The 14,206-nt window shown below is 47.6% G+C and overlaps 1 protein-coding gene across 2 annotated transcripts in view; it reads right to left on the bottom strand.

Moving 5' to 3' along the window:
* Positions 1 to 14,206, bottom strand: part of LOC148442495 (L-gulonolactone oxidase-like) — a 367,708-nt gene that overhangs the window by 231,431 nt on the left and 122,071 nt on the right. For both annotated transcript variants that reach the window (XM_088463888.1, XM_088463887.1), the window contains exons 7-8: positions 12,558 to 12,665; positions 11,097 to 11,173 (exon numbers count right to left, since the gene is read on the bottom strand). In XM_088463888.1, coding sequence (XP_088320014.1) covers positions 11,097 to 11,173; positions 12,558 to 12,665 — 185 coding nt within the window. The remainder of the gene's footprint in view (positions 1 to 11,096; positions 11,174 to 12,557; positions 12,666 to 14,206) is intronic.

The raw sequence follows: 14,206 nt of genomic DNA, 5'->3' as shown, positions 1-14,206 counted from the left end.
CTATAACATGTTACAATCTAGAACATTGTCTCCTGGTACTGTATCTGCAAATTACATAGTAGATGCTATAAGAGCTACATCGACATCAAACCTCATGATCAGCTAGAAAACGGATAACATGACACTTTTCTCTCCTCTCAGTACAGCATCGGAGATGATTAATGACCTGACCAGATTCAGAATGGCCAAAGTAAATTAGCTGCTGCCAGGTACAGCGGAAGGTGTCTGAACACAACGTCTCTATTTCACGCCAGACTGGAAAACTCCGTTAGCCTGAAGCTGAGTGTCAGTCCCCGGCTGCTCTGGTGTTCAGGTACAAGAGACACAAGGGTACAATAATCCAATGAGCTTTTAATAGAAGCTACACTACATGCAAAATGCTATATGGTAAATATTATTACTATTACTAATAATAATAATAAACAAATGTGTCGTTTTCCCAAAGAGCATTAGAACATTCACAGGAAAAAGGCCACTATGTAGCCAATCAGAACAGTAGAACATTTGCAGGACCAGGTCAACCGTTAACTAATCCGAGCAGTAGAGGATCCACAGGACCAGACCAACATGTAACCAATCAGAGCAGTGGGGCATTCACATGACTAGACCTTCCTGTAGCCAATCAGAGCAGTGGAGCATTCATAGGACCAGGCCAACCTGTAGGCAGTCAGTAGAACAGTAGACCATTCACAAGACTAGATCAACCTTTGATGTCATTATGTCATGCGTTCGGGGGTGGGGCTGGCACTGATATATGGAATCCTACATGATCAACAACCCATATAAAATCATTGTAAAGAATCACACCAATAGGAAATGAATACAAAGCTTGTATAGTACACTCCCATCAGCCCTAGCCTTGTCTGTATCCCAATCACACCGCTGCAGTAGTATAGCACCCAATCGCGAGCAGGTCTGAATCAGGCCCTATGTCCGGACACTCTCCCTGCAGCGCGGTGACACACATGGAGAAACCTAAGGACACTCTCCCTGCAGCGTGGTGACACACATGGAGCATCCTAAGGACACTCTCCCTGCAGCGTGGTGACACACATGGAGCATCCTAAGGACACTCTCCCTGCAGCGTGGTGACACACATGGAGCATCCTAAGGACACTCTCCCTGCAGCGTGGTGACACACATGGAGCATGCTAAGGACACTCTCCCTGCAGCGTGGTGACACACATGCAGCATCCTAAGGACACTCTCCCTGCAGCGTGGTGACACACATGGAGCATCCTAAGGACACTCTCCCTGCAGCGTGGTGACACACATGGAGCATGCTAAGGACACTCTCCCTGCAGCGTGGTGACACACATGGAGCATCCTAAGGACACTCTCTCTGCATCGTGGTGACACACATGGAGCACGCTAAGGACACTCTCCCTGCAGCGTGGTGACACACATGGAGCACGCTAAGGACACCCTCTCTGCAGCGTGGTGACACACATGGAGCACGCTAAGGGCACTCTCCCTGCAGCGTGGTGACACACATGGAGCATCCTAAGGACACTCTCCCTGCAGCGTGGTGACACACATGGAGCATCCTAAGGACACTCTCCCTGCAGCGTGGTGACACACATGGAGCACGCTAAGGACACTCTGGGTGATGCTCTACTTCCTAATGCAGGTGGCTCCACCCTGTTGGGGTAACATCATGATGTTAGTGGTGGGGGGCGGGGCCAGCACAGGGTGACATACAGCCCTGCTCCGATCCTGCCTTCACATTATGGACTGGGCAGGATATCTGCATGGTTAGGGACCTGGGTAACGTCTCCACACGAAAATGTATCACCTTTCGCCAAGGTGTTTTTAATACCCATAATTTGGGTTTTTCCAATGCCAAAATTATATAAGCATGACACTGCATATGCTTTCTTATCACCGTCCCTCCTCGACGGGCTATTAAAGCGCATTATGGCGTTTTGAGAGGCGACATTGACTACGCCGTTTCTGACTGGAGTATTGCTCTATGGCCGAAACGTTATCCGACGCTGACTACCAGATGCTTTGCGCCACTTCCTAGGGTTCCCAACTCAGCTCCTCACTGTGAATACTTATGCTGAATTATTAGTGAACGTGTACCATGGGGCGTATTTATCCCTATACGGTTGCTACCAATTCAAACTGACTGGCGATCACTCCTGTCCTACGCGAGGATCCCTTGGAGCTGATCTAGAGCATTGGCTATGAGATTCTCCTTTTATCAAACGAATGGGGACGCAGGAGATTCTCTGTTACTCATCCGGTGGAATTTTTTTCCATTGTATTCTGGGCCTGATTTGGAGATGGACGGTGGTGCACAGAAGCACCTGAACAATCCCGTCCAACAAAATGCAAATGCAGCAGAGGGTGTCTGTACGAAATAAACACCTACTGCATTGGATGTGCGATCTGAGTGCATTGTCCGTAGACGCTGAAGTTTACCTCAGACGGTCCAGTGCCGGGTCACCTGCGAGTCCAAGAAATCTGGGTCCACCAAAGCAGTCCCTGGCCTCGTCCCTTGCAGAAACAGCTAGCCATGCCCCCAAAAAACACCACAGCATGCTGCAGCTAGGGGGCGGATGGGACGACTGTGAGCGAGATTGTAGGACCCATGCTGCAGATGCCTAGAGCTGGTCCTGCTCATGCGCAGACCCTATCGGAGATGAGTTCTAACCATCGGGTTCGCGTACATTGCTGAGTAAGGCCCTGAGTGGACAATGCCGGGTATGTTGCCGTCCATTGTCTCTGTATCCGGAGCTTGTAAAAAAAAAAAACCAAAAAAACTGCTTTTGGCTGTTTCGGCTGCTGACCGTAAGTGTCTACTGCAAGTTTAAGCCCAGACCCTCTTCCCCATCCCCCCTGCCCGCTTATTGCTCTTTAAAGAGAAGCTTTTCCATTTTTTTAGGAAGTACAGGATTTAGGGCCTGATTCAACTAGGAACGCAAGTGTGCGCCCGCACGCACCCGGCCGCATGCTAATGAATGCATACGCACGGCAATCAAAGCAAAATAAGCAGATGCCCATCATTACATAATACCACCCACTTCCCTTTACGTGCGTCCTCTATACCTGGCAAGACAGCGGTAACATCGAGAACCATCGGACCCATCTGCACAATAGTGGTTGACCTGACCCTCCCACAGACAGAGCGAGACTTCCTGCGTGCAACTAGACCTCCGCAAGGGCTTAATTATGCACGTCCCTAATGCGCCGTCCAAACGCACAGGCACGCCTGCGTTTGCCCGACCACGCCCCCGTCACCACCCACAAACGCCCACTTCCTGTCAATCACTTGTCCCTGGGGCTGCGGACTCCCTGCGTACGCATACTCCACGGCACTGGCCGGTTCGTGCACACACACTGCGATGCATACGCAGAGCAAAAACATGGAACGATTGCATGCGTCTGCATTCCTTACTGAATCAGGGCCCTTAATCTGTCCACTACGTTTCTGCAACTTGAAAGGGCTTTATAGACCCGCTTTCTGAAACGAGGAGGTTGCAGATTTATTACATTCAGTAGATGGTGACAAACAAGGGAATATGGGGGAGATGTATTAACGGCAAAATGCGGTAAAACCCCCCAAAATGCAGTTTTCGGGAGTTTTACCGCATTCCCTGTATGTATTAAGCAGCAGAATGCTTCGCGTCGCTAGGTAACGCCACCTTCAGGTGGCGTTACCCAATAGAAGCCTATGGGCTTCTTAGCGCGACGCTCGGGGCTGGGAGGGATCCGATCTGGGTGATCAACCCGGAAGTCCCTCTGCCCGGCAGCATCGCAAAGGACAGCTCTCATCGAGAGAGCTGTCTTTTGCGAAATCCTTGGTACATACCGCGGTAATGAACCGTGGTATGTACGCGAAGTCGGGGGGGATGTACCGCAATGGCGATGTCGCCGTTAATACATCTCCCCCTATATTCTGCTGTTCTGCCACTGTATATGTACTGAACTAGGAGTATCATTCACAGAAGTACACAAACCTGATGGTTTGTAACTAGACATGTTGGTGCCCTGTGCCAGAAATATATAGGCGTGGCTTCATGGGGAAGAGGTGTGGCCACAGAATACTACCAAGTTACATTAGACCACACAGTAGTGTTCATTAGTCACATTACACCACACAGTATTACCCCCTAACATCATTAGCTACTTTCCAGTCTGCTTGTTTGAGACCAGCAATACAAGGTACAGTATAACCTCTCCAGAAGCAAAGAGATTAGCAAACAGAACACTGCACACTTTATGACTGTAACCACTTGCTCTGTCAGTATACGTGTACCGGATAATAATGCGGGAATGGAAGTGATATATGAAGTATTTGGGGAAAATAAAAGCTTAGCGTTTTTTCTGGCACACAATCTAACAGCTATATTTTGCAATTAAACAGTAGATTGTAACTGTATTTTCAAACCAATTTTAACCTTACTTTAGAGTTATTGTGACCCAAGCTGGCTGTGTTTACTTTAACTGTAAAGTTCTGAAAGACAAGAGCACCGTGTCAGTCACTCACAGTGACAACGGCTGGGACCTACTGCTGGATACAGCCGCCCCGTCACTGTCACTCACTCACTGGACCTCACCTGGCTGGTTCTACTGGACAGTCACAGTGACAGGACAGTCATTCGCACAGCGCCGCGATAATTACTGCACAGAGTGGCGCTCCCTGCCTGACCCAACCAACAGCTCCTCACACACACCTCACTCAAGGAACTGTGGGAGCCTTGGGCGGAGAAACGTCATTACTTCTCTCCAGTCCGAATAGATGCAGGTCTTGAAGTTGCCGGGACTCGGGAGGCGGAATCACATGAAGGTGGGAGGCTGCGACTGCTGTCCTTCAGAGTTGGCTGCCGCTCAACGCTCTGTAAGCAGTGGGCGCCCGGTGTCGGCGAAGAGAGGGATTGAGGTTGGCGGCCGGTGTTATGCCCTCAGAGCTGCTGCGTTACTCAGATGTGGATGGCAAAAGATCTTAGGCTGTGACTTAGGACGCAGCACTGGGATCTGCGATGCTGTCAGCAGGCGTCTGTTCTCCTCAGACACTTTCTGCAGCATTACCATACGTTAGCATCACTGCTGCGTCCATCTCTGAATTAGGACTGTAATTTGGGCCGGCATCCAAAGTGGGCATCACGGGGGTGCGCCACGAGTCTGGGACCATAGCCCTGGGGCGTATCTATAATGGGTGCAGGGTGTGTGGGAAACACGGGCCCCTGGGTCCAGGGGGTCCCCGCACCACACACCCTGCACCCATAATATTACTTACCTCTCCGGAGTCCCATGTCGGCGCGGGGGTCAGGCGCTGTAAAACGACTGGAAAATGGCAGCGGCGGCCATTTTTCCGTCGTATGCGCGTGTGCAGTACAGTGAAAATGGCCGTCGCGGACATTTTCCCAGTGACCTGTACATACATTATAGACTCTGGGCACACTCTAGTGCCCAGAGTCTATAACTCCGGCACTGGCCGCGCACAGCTCAGTGCGCTGCCGGCAGCCGGGCGGAGAGGAGGGGGCCCGTGTCGGAGACTGCACACGGGCCCCCTCCTCGCTAGAAACGCCCCTGCCATGGCCTCACGGCAAGACCCCTTGTCTAAGCTTGCCGGCCGAGCTGTGCGCCGTGAGCTAACTTAAGTTACTAACTCGATAAAAGTTTAAGACAAAACTATATACAGTGGCGCTAATCCCCAGCCATATCCCCACGTAACTTTAATTAACATTATTCTCTTTCATACAGTAACTGCACATTAATAATGAATTCATTAAATTTCTGAATTCATTTGTCACCAAATGACATTTATTTTTCCAAAGCCAGCGCGAGAACCCGGCATCCCGTCCAGCGACTTTCTGCCTCCTCTAATTACGCATTTACTGTACTGTGATTTAATGAAAGACATTATACCGGGGGAACGTTATGTTCAAAGAGGAGATAAAAAGGTGAAATCTATTTCATGTTACCTCTCAGTCACCATGAAAGGACGGCATTAGCACATATGCCAGGACCGTTACGTTTTATCCCTAACCGCAGGAAAACAGAGTCAGTATTCCTGATAGACTGAGTAATGGTCGTTGTCCTTTATACATTCCGTGTGGTGCCGGCTCATTAGCTGATTCCAGGGTTATTTATCAGCAACCACCGAGGAGATTCCTGTTGTGCGATGTTTCCTTCTTACGTAAATGCGCCCGTCTCATAGGTAGTCGCACGTCAAGATGGCAGCATGTACATATATAGGGGGATCCTTGGTTTGCATCTTATCGACGCCAAACAGACAGGATTTAATTAAGGTATAACTGATGCTAAACTGAGCAGTATTATTACTATTATTATTATACATTATTATACAAGTAAATGTATGAAGGGCTGGTCCTAAATTAATATTATTATTTCGACACCTATCTTTAGTCCCGGGTTGGGCTTCCACTGTCGGCATCCCATCTACCGGTAATGTAATTACATCCTTCCTGGGTCATGGGGTGACGCGTCTAATGTTATGTAATTACTGTAAGCACAGAGTAGAGAGGGGCACAACTAGGGCTGATGCTGACGGAGGATGCATGGAAATAACGCTCCAGGGGCTGCACGCGAGATCTCACGACGCTTGCGAGATCCTGCACATGCCCATTGGAGCCGGCCCGGGAAGGGAGACACAGTGCATCAGCACTAGCTGTGTGCTTAGACGGGGATCGCCGGACGGGGAAGTTTTCACCCCCACACTCTGGCAGATGAGATGTTTAATACAACGAAACTTAACGCATCTGTAGGCAGTGCTGCGCATGCGCTGGTTTTACAGATGTAACAGCGCATGCGCAGCACTGTTTCCAGATGCGATAAGGTAGTGTAGACAGGGAAAAGTATCTATTTCCCGAAAAGCTGTCATCGCAAAAATGACAGCTTTTCGGAATAGATACTTATGGAGAGGTGGAATGATGAATTCCACCTATAATTAGCTAGAAGTCCATGAGAGTTCTAAAGCTAATTATCTCCAGAGATTTTTTAGGTTTAATGAATAGGCCCCGTCCTTTCCAATGCCGTAAGTATAAATGACTTACAGCACAGTCTACGCAGAATCTGTGTGTCTGCAGCCCCCGGAATCCCCCCGAGTATATCTGTTACCTGCGGTGCAATCAGTTCCTTCTCAGCCCTAAATACACTGAATTCCTCTGCACCCAGCACATAAATGTTATAAATATTATTAGGCAATTTAACTGGTTTAAATGATATGTTTCTAATGTATGCAGATATCTAAGGGGCGTTACCTTTAGAGCCGTTTATTGTGTATCACGTGTACGAGTATTAGTACAGTACAGGGGCTGACACTTTGCACACATTGCCTCTGTATCATTTGGGACATTCCGGAGCGCAGATGTGTTTTCCTATGAAATGCAAATCGACGTGACATGAAAGAATGGCGCATGTATCAGAAAGTCTTTGATGTCTCTGTGCTGAATAATGTATATCTGTGCTATGCTGTACATACACCTCTCTCATCAAAGGATGCTTACAGGGGTTAAATGGCTGCAATCATGGGCAGGCTGATCCATTATATACAGTATGACGCTGTGTTATAGCAACATTCATTTCCCTGACAGCGAGAGATAAGTTCTAAATAAATGCAGCCATCAAAGGTCTGGAAACGACTCTGTCTATCGTTATTTCTCTGTCTTTCTCTGGGCCTGATTCAGCAAGGAACGCAGTTGCTTATACGCACGCAATCGGTCGATTGTTGCGTACTGTACATGCATCACAGTGCGCGAACTAGCCACAGTGATCGCAGAGGATACACACACCCATGGCAGAGTGACTGACAGGAAGTACCGTTTGTGGGCGGTGACTGGAGGGTGGGGGGGCCTGGGGTTGGGCGAACACAGGCGTGTCAGTGCGTCTCAACGCCGTTGCATGGGCGTGCATAAATTAGCCACTGCGAAACCAGATACCGTCTGAGTACTCATAGCGTGCGCTGAAGTAAGAAATTCCGGAGTGAGGTCTGGGCTTCATTAACTGCGTATGGGTCCGATGTTACCGATTGTTTCTAAATGTTGGCCAAGTATGCGGATGTAAGGGGAAGTGGGCGTCCTCATGTCTGGCTGCGATCTCAATGCGATTGCAAACATTTAAATATCACAGCTGATCTTACTGTAGCAACGCAGTTGCGTGCGTATATGCAGAATAGCGATCCATAGTGAATCAGCCCCCCTGTCTCTTCCTGTGTCTTCCTCTGCCTTTTGCTGTCTCGCTTTCATGGGGAAATATCCGATTGGGAGCGAATTTTCCAAAAAATGCGTATTTCCTGCAGGTGCAAGATTTTTGGTATACAATTGGGTGCAAGATTATTAATTTTTTTTAGGGGGGGGCTCTCACTATTTTTCTTTATTTTGTGCACATTCAGAGCCAGTCCATTTTTTCCTAAAATCATTATTTTTATAAAAAACCTTCAAAACCCCTCCTAATGACTAATTATGCAATTGGAGCTTTCCAAAGAGCTTAATTAGACCAATAATTACATGTCATTATTGGTTGGTAAAACCAATAATGACTTCAAATTACTGCAAAATCAACTTTTTCCTTGAGTTATGCACCCCAAATTTAATGAAAGTAAATATTTAAACGAAACAATAATTGCCATAATTTTTTTTTTTTTACTTTTTATTTATTTTATTTTTTTAATGGTCTAGCATTACTCCTAATTCCATTATTTTTCTACTTTTTTCTGTTTTCATTTTTTGTTTAATTTGAAATAAAACGGAAAAAAAGTTTATTCTTAGAAATTGTTTTTTACATTTTATTTTTATTTTTTTATTGACCTAAAATTACCCAAAATCTCCTTCTGTTCTAGTCCTTTAGGTGCTTTTTTTCCTTTTTATCCGTTTAAAAAATAAAAATTATGCCCCCCCTTTTATTTTTATTTTTTTTAAATCGGGAGCACACATACCCACGGTAATTAAAAAATGGGCGCTATATGCTAAGTTTTTGCTGCAAAAATAGCGCTCTCAATAGGATATGCCCCTTTGCCTCTCTCTTTCTTCCACAAAGCTCTGCAATTTTGTATCTATGGGCTCTATTTAATGATAAAGAAGACGATTTATAATTATGTGGTAAAGGCATGGTCAAGACCATCGCGACCATCAGGCCATGGGAACGCCTCCGTTTGGGCTGCCACCCCCCCGGCCCGCCTTCCAAACGGGGCGAGCTGTCAATCAACATCGACAGCTCGCCCCCATTGTTGCGAGACCCGGAGCGACGGAGTGACTGTCGCTATCCGGGTCTCGCACATGACGGAGCTGGCTCCGTCGTGCGCATGCGCTCTGGGCCACCATGGACCCGGTTGCGAGCGCTCAGCGCTTGCGACCGGGTCTGAATCAGGCCCTAAATACAATATAAATATAATATAGAAACAATATTTAATCAATATTTCAGATAATTTCTGGCTTCCAGAGTCCTGTAAAATGCGAGCTGGTGGCCTCATATGCCGAGCGCATTTTCTGCCAGGCCTGATAATTTGATTAGGGTGATATTCTGCCATCACAGTTGTTCCATGGCCTCATATGATGCGACATTGCCCCAATTGCCTGAAATCTCAGCCCTGTCACAATGTTGGTGACACCGGGAACTGTGGCTGTTTAAGTCATTAAAGAATTGTAGTGTAACACCCCCCAAATACAGGTCTACAGGGGGCTTGTTTCAAAGACCCCTCCATTTGCGGAGGCAGCAGGAGTATGGGCCATTAGGCAGGCGCCAAGTGGTGAGTATCTACCATGCTAATGGTGGGTACACACTAGAATGATATTGGGACGATTTTCCGTATTGGAACGACAAATCGGCTACATCATCCAGTGTGTGCACAGTTGCGCGTTCCAGCTGACGACATACAGTACATGAACATTTGATTGACTGTGCTCCATGATCAATCAATGGATATTGTGCGGCAGTGCCCTTTTAATGGCGGACAGGACAATGTATAGCTCTGTCGTTCACTAAACCGTCTAGTGTGTACCGGCAATCTGTGACGATCCAGGGTGAAGGGAAATCGCCCCGACCATCTGCACGATTGCCAGTTGTCCTAATGTGTACCCCACCCTTAGACACCGGACACCTTGGTTTTGCTAGAAGGGGATAAGAGGGGGTTAGTGTTAAATTATAGTTTTGGGTGGGTTACTTCTTTTAAGGATAATTCCACCAAGTAATTGATTTTATTATTTGCCAACAAACTAGCTGAACTGGATTAGCCTTCACTGGTAATTCTTCCCTGTGACTGACAACCACCAAGTATGGCAGCATGGTCCTGACAACTCTCACGGGGCGCAGTGTAATCCGTGCCGTGCTAGAATCACTAATACTGCATGCACAAAGCCATAGCTAATTCAAGCCAGTGACTGTGTTTGGGTTTCGAGCTGCTGTCAAATAGGTAATTGCCGAGAAAAATGCTTTTGGATCACCGGCTGCGATTCAGGACTTGATTCAGACCCGCTCGCTAGGCTGCGTCCGCACGTAGCCTGCCGATGTTTGCAATGTGAGCATGCGTATAAAACGCAGAGCGCAAACTAGTCCTTGTGATCGGGAAGCACTCACTCGCAGCGCATAGCCACAGGGCGACAGGGCGAGCCGTTTGTGGGTGGTGACTGGGGATTGTCGATGGAAACGGTTGTGGTGGTGCGAACGCAGGCATGTCTGAGCGTCTTAATGCCATTCTAGAGTCGTGCATAATTAAGAAGCAGCGTCATAGTACACGTCACGTGGCTGAATTACACACTGAAGCACTCGCAGTGCTCGCGGTAGGGTATGGTCAGCCACAAGTGCTGCGTATGGATCCGATGTTACTCAGTGTTACCGATTGTTGCATACACTTCCTGGAGATGACATATGTTACTAAGGGAACGTGAGGGTCTTATGACAGGCTGGTGGTTGTCTAAATACATACCGCGATCGCACGCCAAGACATAGTGGGCGTGCTGCCTTGCCGTGCGATCGCGGGATTTGCATACTTTGGCTGCGTGCGAAAATTGAAAATTTATTTTTCTGTGGATTTAACCTTTACCTACAAATGCTGGTATATACAGTGTATATAATATACAGTATGACATGACTGAGAGAATTGCTACTGCCTAGCCTTAGCTGCACGGTACCTTATCCAGAGGAGGAATTCCAGCAGGTAGTACCCCACAAAACAGTCCCGGAACCAGTTAGCGATGGAAGACGGGGGCTGTGCAAAAATAAATCAGCAGTTAGTACATTTCCATATCAATTAATTAGATTAATGTCCGTCTCCAGCCAAATCCAGCAGTAATGGGCAATCACGGACCGGGAGAATTATTCCAGTACACTGATCAGTCATCTATTGAGAGATGCAGTTAATTCTCCATTTTCAGGACAATGAGGCTGTCTAGCTCGGATCATTTATAAAGCAAAGGCATCTGTAATTCCAATTCTCATTCATCTGTTAGGAATACTTCATACAGCAAATTGTATATTTCATTTCAAGCAAAGTGAGTGCATACATTACCTCCGAGGAGAGACCCATCTGTAATGCAACGTGGGATTAAAGTCCAGTAACATTTACACAAAGCATAAAAATATAAGGGAGTCTTTCATTGTTAAGTGCGAACTATGGAGTTCACAATGTCAGCCGTGTATGGCAGGTGTTCCTAGGTCTGGCCCCTTCGATGCTCCCTAGGATGAACAAATAGTTCTACCCTGGTTCGAGTCTACAGTACTTCTTTGGTGCGAGATGCGTTGTTTTGTCTTATGGCCTGAGGAAAATAATGAGATTTCCTTCCATTTCTCTGAAGGATGTGATTGGGGCCATACAGCGGTCCTGAAGACGAGCTATTGACCAAATCTGTACCCAGATGGTTGAAGTTACAGGCCTTTACAAGGACCAGGACTATGTTTGGTGAAGAATCTTGGAGCCAAGGGTGGAAGTGTTTTATTTCATGGTCAGTAAATGGAAAAAAAGAACAATATACTGTAGATCGCAAGTGGTTTAAATGCGGGGGTCGTGCTGGTGACAATTCTAGAAGAGATGACATTTGATGCTGTGAGTTGGAGATTGACCAGCTTCTGGGCCGAGTTCAATGGCCGTGGGCGGAGGCTGATCTCTGCTTGCAGCCTATGGAGGTGCGGGCAGAGATCTTTCTATGAGCGCAGGAACACGCATCTCACATGATTGGCCCCGCAGAGGTAGTAGGGGAGGATCCTCTGCTCTCCAAGTGTCACCACCAGGAAGGATGTACCCCATCATCTATGGCTTATTGGGCATCAGCATAGTTATTAATGACTTCTCAGGTTTTGAACTCCTGCATATTCAAGGACAACCCTGACTATATGGAGGTTCACATAGCTGACTGGATCTATAGAGCTACTTCTGGTAAATGGTTGTGTAAGATTATTACATCACCCAGACATGCCTAAGCATCCTCTAAATCAGGGGTAGGCAACGCGTGGCACCTCAGATGTTGTGGGACTACACATCCCAGGACAGGCAAGCCCAAGTGCTAGTTAAGTTGTGTGCGACATAGACTGATGTTTACCCCAGTACATCTACCACCCCCCCTACCTCCCCACTTTAACCCATGAGGAGCTAGTACCTTGTCGGTGGGGTCCTGGTAGAAGATGCTGACATTCTCCGTGTGTGGGAACCAGAAGAAGCGGAAATATTCAGAAGTGCTTAAATGGGTGTCAAGGTTGTCAAGGACCTGCAGTGCATAAAATGGATTCATCAGCTGTGTATAGTACTGTACGCAGCCTGCACTTACTGTCTACACAGGAGGGACGCTACACCGCACAGGGACATAGAGCAAGTCAGAGAGATTAAGCAGGGAGTGCAGTAACATATAGTAACCAATCAGCAATTAGCTAGCATTGACGGAGTGCGGGTAAAGGTACAGTATGTGCACACGACAGGGTCTGACCTCCCTGCGTTCTGTTCCATGCTTTCTGCATTGGGGCACAGGAAGGACGGAAGCCCACAGGGAATATGTATCATTGTGAAGAAAATGCATCTTGATCTGTAACGTCCCCACGTAGGCAGAGTTCAGTCAACTCTGCAGCTGCCCCAATGGGTTGTATTCAAAGAGAACATGAAAGTGGAAGAAAGAGGAGAATATTCTAATTTTTTTCTACGTCCAATGTCCATGATCCTTCTCATCAACATCTTTGTGTGCACACCTAAGGAGTCTATTCATTATGTTAATTATCATACTAGTATTAACATACTAACTCACTGCAAGCGCGAAGCAATACCATTCATTCTTCCGGCGCGGAGACAGCTGATCTGAAAATCATTTCTCTCCCCAAAACACTTCACTGCTCCTTTCGAAGCAGTGAAACTTAGCACTACCGAGTCGACTCGGCAGTACGCATGCGTAGCCCCGAGTTCAGGCAGACGAATAAAGCCCGGACGTCCAAAAGGATCCCTCTTCGCTACCCGAGACTCCTTCCCATAGGGAAGGAGCGGGACAGCGGGCCATTCCGGGAGAGGAAGGTAAGCAAGAGATATCTGTGATACTAGTGTATGGGGACAGCGGGCCATTCCGGGAGAGGAAGGTAAGCAGGAGATATCTGTGTTACTAGTGTATGGGGACAGCGGCCATTCCAGGAGAGAAAGGTAAGCAGGAGATAGCTATGATACTAGCGTATGGGGACAGCGGCCATTCCAGGAGAGAAAGGTAAGCAGGAGATATCTGTGATACTAGTGTATGGGGACAGCGGGCCATTCCGGGAGAGGAAGGTAAGCAGGAGATATCTGTGATGCTAGTGTATGGGGACAGCAGCCAAACCGGGAGAGGAAGGTAAGCAAGAGATATCTGTGATAGTAGTGTATGGGGACACCGGGCCATTCCGGGAGAGAAAGGTAAGCAGGAGATATCTGTGATACTAGTGTATGGGGACAGCGGGACATTCCGGGAGAGGAAGGTAAGTAGGAGATATCTGTGATACTAGTGTTTGGGGACAGAGGGCCATTTCGGGAGAGGAAGGTAAGCAGGAGATATCTGTGATACTAGTGTATGGGGACAGCGGGCCATTCCGGGAGAGAAAGGTAAGCAGGAGATAGCTATGATACTAGTGTATGGGGACAGCGGACCATTCCAGGAGAGGAAGGTAAGCAGGAGATATCTGTGATACTAGTGTATGGACACAGCGGGCCATTCCAGGAGAGGAAGGTAAGCAGGAGACATCTGTGATGCTAGTGTATGGGGACAGCAGCCAAACCGGGAGAGGAAGGTAAGCAAGAGAT

This window comes from Taudactylus pleione, unplaced genomic scaffold, assembly GCF_031769625.1.
Source record: "Taudactylus pleione unplaced genomic scaffold, aTauple2 ptg001494l, whole genome shotgun sequence".
In the NCBI taxonomy this organism is placed as follows: domain Eukaryota; kingdom Metazoa; phylum Chordata; class Amphibia; order Anura; family Myobatrachidae; genus Taudactylus; species Taudactylus pleione.
Note: the sequence above shows the minus strand (reverse complement) of the source record. Positions and strands in the feature narration are given on the sequence as shown.